This window comes from Pundamilia nyererei, unplaced genomic scaffold (genome assembly GCF_000239375.1).
Source record: "Pundamilia nyererei isolate P.nyererei 1_Seehausen unplaced genomic scaffold, PunNye1.0 scaffold00185, whole genome shotgun sequence".
Taxonomy (NCBI): domain Eukaryota; kingdom Metazoa; phylum Chordata; class Actinopteri; order Cichliformes; family Cichlidae; genus Pundamilia; species Pundamilia nyererei.
This window is the reverse complement of record NW_005187586.1, coordinates 660,467-668,660: the sequence shown is the minus strand read 5'-3', so window position 1 is coordinate 668,660 and position 8,194 is coordinate 660,467. Positions and strand designations below refer to the sequence as shown.

The 8,194-nt window shown below is 41.6% G+C and overlaps 2 protein-coding genes across 2 annotated transcripts in view; both read right to left on the bottom strand.

Moving 5' to 3' along the window:
- taf15 (TAF15 RNA polymerase II, TATA box binding protein (TBP)-associated factor) overlaps positions 1-7,097 on the bottom strand; it is a 10,275-nt gene extending 3,178 nt beyond the window's left edge. Inside the window, exons 1-15 of the mRNA XM_005746917.1 lie at positions 7,033-7,097; positions 6,342-6,366; positions 6,181-6,217; positions 6,024-6,090; positions 5,592-5,649; positions 5,214-5,434; positions 4,976-5,129; positions 3,448-3,482; positions 2,854-2,886; positions 2,266-2,375; positions 1,691-1,820; positions 1,491-1,610; positions 1,331-1,400; positions 1,127-1,215; positions 582-699 (exon numbers count right to left, since the gene is read on the bottom strand). Coding sequence (XP_005746974.1) covers positions 582-699; positions 1,127-1,215; positions 1,331-1,400; positions 1,491-1,610; positions 1,691-1,820; positions 2,266-2,375; positions 2,854-2,886; positions 3,448-3,482; positions 4,976-5,129; positions 5,214-5,434; positions 5,592-5,649; positions 6,024-6,090; positions 6,181-6,217; positions 6,342-6,366; positions 7,033-7,042 — 1,277 coding nt within the window. The 5' untranslated portion in view covers positions 7,043-7,097. The remainder of the gene's footprint in view (positions 1-581; positions 700-1,126; positions 1,216-1,330; positions 1,401-1,490; positions 1,611-1,690; positions 1,821-2,265; positions 2,376-2,853; positions 2,887-3,447; positions 3,483-4,975; positions 5,130-5,213; positions 5,435-5,591; positions 5,650-6,023; positions 6,091-6,180; positions 6,218-6,341; positions 6,367-7,032) is intronic.
- clpb (ClpB family mitochondrial disaggregase) overlaps positions 1-8,194 on the bottom strand; it is a 520,737-nt gene that overhangs the window by 402,354 nt on the left and 110,189 nt on the right. The window lies entirely within an intron of this gene.

Sequence of the window (8,194 nt, the reverse complement as noted above, 5' to 3'; positions counted from 1 at the left end):
AGTCTTATCTTACTGAAAAAGACAAACTAAAGTCATTTTTGGGCAGAGTACGCCCTCTTCTGGCCATAAAGTAGTGGCTAAAGCAGATGCGGGAAACTCAAGGCCTCAAGGGCTGGTGTCCTGCAGGTTTTAGATATCGTCCTGGGTCAACACACCTGAATCAAATGATTTGTACATTACCAGGCCTCTGGAGAACTTCAAGACATGTTGAGGATGTCATTTAGCCATTTCAAATCAGTTGTGTTGGATCAAGGACACATCTAAAACCTGCAGGACACTGGCCCTTGAGGCCTGGAGTTCCCCCACCCCTGGTCTAAAGTCTCTTTTCCACTAACACCTACTCTAAGTCCACCCATTTTTTTATTTTTATTTTATTTAAGTGTTTTCCATTAGGTACTGGTACTTGAGCACCCCTCAGCCAGCAATAATGTGATAGACTGCACGACACTGATTGGGCAAGGAGTGAAATCACTGCTTGAGCCATTTCACAAGAAACCACCACTTTTTAAACCAAGCAACAAAGTAGATGGACCACCCTGCTGTAATGACACTACTGCAACAGCCAAGAGTCTTCAACTGACCTTCCTCCCATTTTGTAGCCGCCACCTCCAAATCCTCCGCGGTCACCCCCGCGGAAACTTCCACGCCCTCTAAAGCCACCGCCTCTGTCGCCTCCATATCCGCCTCTGCCTCCACGATCTGCAAATGCATCATGACATGACAACACAAATGGGTCCGTGACAGGTTAGAGCACAAACTAGCCTAACAATTTAAGTCTTTAACACATGCAACTACTCTGAAGTGGTGCTGTTATTTCCTATGTTAAACTTTGCGTTTTCATTACAATAAAAATGAGTTTCTTGCATTTATAAAATGACAAAACTGAAATCACCCAAAAGCCTTTAATCCATTACTAAATGTATTAACATAAAAATTGAGCAATAAGGATTTGGACAAAGGATGGGAAGAGAGAGAGAGAAAAAAAAAAAAAAAAAAAGGAATTTGGCAAGTTTAGCCATACTTAGAAACATGTTCCTGCTACCAGGTTTCTTTTCGCTAAAGCTACAGGGGCCATTTTCCAATCCTGTAAACATTTCAGGTAAAAGAACATCTCTAAAGCACTCACCTCCACCTCCAAATCCTCCATCTCCTGGTTTGGGTGCACCACACTTGTTACACTCCTGCCGCCGGGCAAAATTCATGTTGCCGCAAGAGCTGAGGAAAGGAAATCCAGGCATTTAGAAATGCAACTGAGCCAAATGGACATGTTCTGTTGAATTTTTATTAATAAACATTAAGAAATGAAATAAAAAAAGTTTAAAATCCTCACCTGTTGGGACAAGGCCAGTCTCCTCCTTTAATGTCAAAGTTGGGTCCACCACCACCACGACCTCTGAAACCTGCCAACCAACATGCATCATCAGTACAGGTAACGTAATTTACCAACTGTATATCATTTGAACCCAGATGACAGCCTGAGCAACACCCACCTCCTCGCCCCCCTCTGCCGCCACCGCCGCCGCCACCACCACCACCACCACCCCTCTGTGTGAACTCAGCTCTGCGGGTGGCGAATGATACTTTGATGGGTTTGCCGTTGAAATCCTTTCCTGAAATTAAACAAGCAACAGGTCAGTGAAAACAGTGCTGAAACATGTCAGGAAATAAAAATACATATCAGGGCTCTTACCATCAAACCAATCAATAGCAGCTTTGGCTGATGGAGGGTCATCAAAGGACACTGTAGCTTCACCCTTTGGTCGCCCAGTGGCTTTGTCAGAGTAGATGTTTATCATTGGTTGGCCAGTCTTCTTATTCACCTAAAAGTACAGAACATTTCGAGATGATCAGCATTTTTTGCATTTACTGTTTTAAATGCCTGAGTCTGCTGCAATGAATACCTACACGAGTACACGCCCATGCTACTAGCATCGTGTGTGTTTGTGCTGGTGGAAAACTGAAACCTAATTACACTAAAGTAAATGAAGTAGAGGTGGTAGATGATGCCTATATGAATCAAAGACAGATAAATAGTATTAGCCCTCTGGTCCTCTGTAATGCTTACATCATTTTAGTCCATTATTAGGCCAGGCAACATGATTGCATCGTAATGCACTACCCCTACTGTCAGTTTTGTGGCTATAAATTAGACATAACTGAAATTAAAATGATAGAGGTTGCTTCAGGTGCATAAAGAAAGGACTGATCTGGTATAATAAAAATCCAGTCAAATGAAAAGAAATCAGTCTCAGATTCGCTCAGTACCTTAATGATGCCAATCTGCTTGAAGAAGTCTCCAACTTCCTGAACTGTGACATCTTCTCCAAGTCCCTGTACAAAAATGGTGTTGTTGTCAGAGTTGTCCTGCTCTCCAGCTGTGGATGAGATCAGACGACAGAAAGCGTCAACAAACCTCATCTAAAAACAGATCAAATTTAAGTGTTTAAAGATTACAGAACATGTTTAGGCTCCGTCTTACAGAACAGTACATGACATGACCAGGTTGGCTGTTTTTTTTAAGTTCCGACTAACAAATTTACATTAGCTTGTGTTAATCAACTAGAGACAGAACCAACTCAGCAGAAAATACTAAAAATAAGGAGTCCAAGAGGTCACCTTTGTGTTGCCTCTGGCTGTACAATGAGTTGTGTTCTCTCGCTAGTTAGGCAACATAAACCAATGCAGATGTATTAGCCGAAAACAACCAACCAACCTGGTGAAGTCTCCCAGACTGTACACAAGATGGCGCCAAACTCATTTACATCCGGCTCCACAGGCAGTGTAAAATTTATGTAACTTATTCAGTGCAGGGCTTTTAGCCCATACATGTTTAATGTCCACTTTAAGTCTCACCTGGTTCATCCCTTGAGCCGTAGTCTCGAGATCCTGGAAAACAGAAAAGAGGATGGAAGGAGAATGTGTGAAAAAGGATTTTTTTAACTCTGTGGTGAGCTTTCACATAATTAAGTATTAACTTTGTCCCTAGCATTGCATAATGATACCAAAGAAAATTAACCAAATACCATGTTAACAGCTTTCTGGTGGGTGTTTTCATACCATTGCGTCACATACCAACACCTTTCAACAGGAACAGAACTGTTCTGTTTTTTTTTTTCCTCCCCTCACTTTTCTTTTTTGAACTTACACCAGAAATGAAAACCACCATAAAGTCTCCAGTTTTAGAAAGTTTTCCTTCTTCATCCTGGGAACACCTCTCATTTACAATCAGCTCTTGTCTCCATGCAACCATTATTTTACATCTCAAGCTCCATGTTCTTTACCATTATGACAAATAGCAATAGGTGGAGTACCCTTGGGATCTGGACATGGAAATGGTGGCATTCACTGAAGTTCCTCTCTCTCTCTTTTTTTTTAAACCCTCTTTTCTTTTTCCTAACTCAAACTCTTTCCTCCCCCACCGACACAGTTCTGATGCTCGTCACTTACCACCGTAATTTTTGTAGCCACCACGGTCACCACCTCTGCAGAGGAAAAATTGGAGATATGATGGCTTTTCCTTTGTCCCAACTGAGAGCTCAAAGCTCCCCTACATCCCCACCAGTATGCACTCCTGCCAGGGTGTGCGACTACGGTGGAAATGTCTCACACGATGAATGCGTTAGTCTTTGACATTAGAGATCAATAAGCAGACGACTAGGCAGCGCTGACTGAACAATCAGGTAGTTATTACATGTCACTGGGGCACCGTTTACAGATAATTTGGTACTTTTCACATGGCCAGATTAGATACCATTAGCTGAGGAAAAAAAAACAAAAAAAAACAGCTTTTTTTTGTTTTTTAAACAAAATGAGCCAAATTGATGTTAAGGGGTGCAGCAAACCAATGAGCAATCTTCCACTGAGTGCATTTATGTGATCCTTTTACTGAGGTCCATGTTTTAGTTCAATCACCTGTAGTATAAAATGTAGATCCATGTTAACACAACATACATGTTCGCCATTGTCAAATATACAACACTTGAATGAAACCTGTTGAATGTGAAGCAGCTGAAAATGTGGCTCGAGGTCTAAGTGCATCACCTCAGGGGAGTTTCCACTGCTCACAGTACATTGTGTGGTCATTATAAGACATGAACGTACCAAAAACTGGAGTTTGTGAACTTACTGGCATCTTAAAAACGTGTGGCTACTGGAAATTTAACTGAGACCGAGATCTTAACATAACAGGAGGTTTAAAGGATGAACAAGAAATGTGGCACTTTCGGACTGTACAGGCTCCAAAAATAAAGATTATATTTACCTCCTCTCAATAGAGGCACAGTTTAAATGTTAAAAAGTCAAATCCATTTTTAGTAACAAATTAGTCCAAAGTAAAAAAGAAAAAGAAGAATGGTATGGCACCATTTAGGTTAATATTCCACTGGATGAAAGTCTCTGAAAACACCAAGAGGTCCTTTTCAACCTTTGTTGCCAAATGGACAAAACTTGTGTCAGTCTGGGTATGTTAGTTGCACAACCAGCTCTTATCTGGGCAGCTGTATTCAATCTCCATTTCTTTTTACCTTAAGATCCCATTGATAGCGAGTGGATCTCCAATGAGTCGAGCAACTACGCTCCAATTAACCACCACTTGAGTACAAATCACACAATCTTAACAGTGGATTTTGTCACCAGCGTGTCTCTTATGAGATTACACACACACACACACACACACACACACACACACACACACACACAAAAGATTTAAAAATACAAAAATCAAGGCTCAAGAGCACCTGGAGCATATGTTTGGGAAATTTTTTACCTGCGGCAACATTTGATCGTTCAGGTTTTAAAAGAAGAAAAATTACCAGTGTTTGCGGATCTGGAGCACAAAGCAGATGAGTGGTGAAAAAAATCCATCTATGTGGATGGTTTGTAGTTGATGAGTGGTGATGATGTGCTTATAAACAAGTCATTTCTCATATTTCAGTTAAAAAGGGTACCTTAGGGGCAGTGGCACTGTGCAACTTACCCCATACCAGGAGGTCCGCCTCTTCCGCCACGATCATATCCACCACTGCGGTCATAGCCACTGCCGCCACGGCCTCTGCCTCTGTAGCCTCCTCCTTCTGAACGGTCTCCATAGTCACGCCCAAACCTCCCACCCTGACCACCACCTTCACCACCTGGTGGAAGTCAGAAAAGAAATTCTTAGCACAGGCCAATTTCAAATACAGACTTATTGAGATTTTATGATCCAGTTAGCGTACCTTCATTCCATCGTCCATATCCACCGCCACCACCTCCTCCTTGCCCTTGGCCTCCGTATCCACCGCTGCCACCACTCTGGCCACTGTATCCGCTACTACCACCACCACCACCGCCCTGTCCCTGTCCATAACTGTCTCCACCTTGCCCCTGACCACTGTAGGAGCCTTGCTGTCCATAAGACCCAGATCCTTGCTGCCCATAGGAGGGCTTGTCACCATATCTGAATGGGAGATTATCAACCAAGTGCAGAATTAACTGGATGTTTCCCCCCTTAAATCTTGCATTAGTTACATACATACAAATCGTTGCTGGATTTTTTTCCCATTTCCACACACAAAACACACCCCATCCCTAATACAGAGATATTATGAACTTACCCAGAGGACTCTTGTCCATAGTTATTATAGCTCGGTTGCTGAGACTGGCCATAATTTTCTGTGGAGATGAAGAGATGAACCAAGTTTAAAAACAACCCCAAGGTTCACATTAGCATTTCACAATTTATAAAACAATTAACCTGTACCAAATGAGATTGTACTAAAGTGGACAGTATCCTGACCTCTGCTGTGCCCGGGATACTTTCCACCAAAAGACAATAAAAACCAGTACCAAACTTGTGTGTGGACACAGGCGTATGCCAGATCTTAAAGGACACATAACTTAAACACCAACTAAACTAGATGTGAAAAGACATTTTAGTAACTGATATTCAAAAAAAAAGTAATATAATAATAATAATGATAAAAAAGACACTTTTTAGGTGGCCTCTGTTTAACAAAAGGTGTTTAAATTGCATTTACATACTGTACCTTGCTGTCCAAAGCCACTATAATTCTGTCCTCCATAGGAGCTGCCACTATTTCCTTGTCCATAACCCTGCCAATCAAATGCATAAGTTAAGCAGGTTTTACTTTAAAATAAATGAACTTGTACTATTACATCAAGTAGCCAGAATAGAGGTCTTACCTGCCCGCCTTGCTGACCTCCACTATATGAACCATAGCTGCAGACACATGGTTAAAAAGACATTTAGCTTCCGGGTTTAAAATGTGTTCAAAAAGCTAAAACGTTGTTCAGTTACACGCTTTGAACATGGGTATGTACTTTAAAGTTTGTCTGCACATTACCTTTGCGGGCCACCGTAGCCTGAGTCTGAAACAAAAATAACACAGTGCTGTAAATGTGTTTGCTAAAAAGTGAAGTAAATGTCTAGCTGACCAAGCAGCTGGCCTCAAAGGCAAAAATAGGTTACTTTAAGCAGGCCAGCAACACGCCAACAGGCCCTTAGTCAGGCCGAGCCGGGAAAATGGCGGTCACTTTAGCGCTGGCTTAGACTAAATGTTGAAAACGAAACAAATGATCTGCTCAAAATACCCCTTGTTCTTCGCACAGCCTGATGTAATGAAAATACACACACGTACGATTACAGTTAACTATAACACAGGATATAAGATAACGTTACAAGAGCAAAATACTTCTGGATCCGCAAGAGAAACAACAGCCTTCGCCATAACAAAGACGCTTTGAATTTTTTTTTCTTTGCTAACAGCCACCCCGACAAAGCCCACTGTAGCCACAGTTCGTGTTTTGAAGAACAGCTAAAAATAAGATGCCGTGAAGCACTTTCCCATAATGAAAAGATGAATAATTATAAACAAATAAAATTATTTGCATGCATTAATGAGGGGGGGAAAAAAGAGCCTGCGTTCCATGGAATAGACGGAGCCCTGGTTCTGGCCTCGCGGTTCGCAAGCTAACGTTAGCTCCAAAGCTATTTGACCTATTTTTTCATCGGAAATAAAATGCGTTCTCACTTACCAGTGGCCATTGTGTGTACTCTTTATATATATGTAGTTTAAAAGCTGATAAATTCTGGTTCTCGTCGTGGCTGATTAAAACCTCTGCTTCAAAGTGCGCAACAAACAGCGCAGAGCCGAACACGCCGCTGCGAATCTGTGCTAAATGCAGCAGCTTTTGCATGCGGGGCGGGGCGCTCCGGAGCCCGCCTTCAAAGCGCGCTCACGCCCCCTGCTGGTCCTGGGCGTTAATGACGAAATAGCGCAGAAAGTTGCGCATCTTCTCTGTGATATCTGATTAGGCTTGTGTGAGTCCAGCTCACAAAAATGCACATTTTAGGGATTAATTGATAATTGTATTAATGTGTATGCAGTGATGTGCAAAGGACTTGAGCCAGCCTTCACTCATTTATATTTTTGGGAAATGGGAAATAGTTGCAGGGATTTATTGAAACATGTGTAAACATGCCTGGAAATACAGTATATAAGACAAAAACTGTGTTTGTACAATTCTAAAGAGCCTGAAAGTTAGTCTTTGGTATGACCACCTTTATTCTTCAGCACAGTCTGAAGCTTTCTTGTAATTTCTCTATGTAGCCTTCAGGTAATAGCTCTCCAAACTCTCCAAAGTCCCAGATTTGGAGTTTGGATTTGGAATGGTGGGGAATCTGGGACTCCCCACCATTTGACCTTAGAACTGAAGAAGCTTCTTGGATGAGAGGTGAAACGTCTTCAAGTAACTTAAAGAAGTCCAGACACTTTTCTTTGCAAGCTCCTTTGACTATCCAGGTATATATTTACTACTTTGGCAGTGTGTTTGGGATTACTATCAAGCTGAAAAAAATAAGCTTTTGTCAATTAGATGGTTTCCACATGGTAGATAAAAATCTAACATTAACTTTCATGCATTCACAGTTTGGATGAATTGCTTTATAAGATCTGCTGCCAGTGATTTTCAGTCCAGTTATTGTGTGTTCAGGTATTCATAACTGAGCCCTTTCTCCCCTTTTCTTTTGAGACCATTTCTTTCTTTTTTTAAAGACCCAACTTTCAAATTAATGGACTTATCTATGTGGATGATCAGCAGTGTTGGGGAGTAACGGAATACATGTACCGCCGTTACGTATTTAGAATACAAAATATGAGTAACTGTATTCCGTTACAGTTACCGTTTAAAAAGGTGG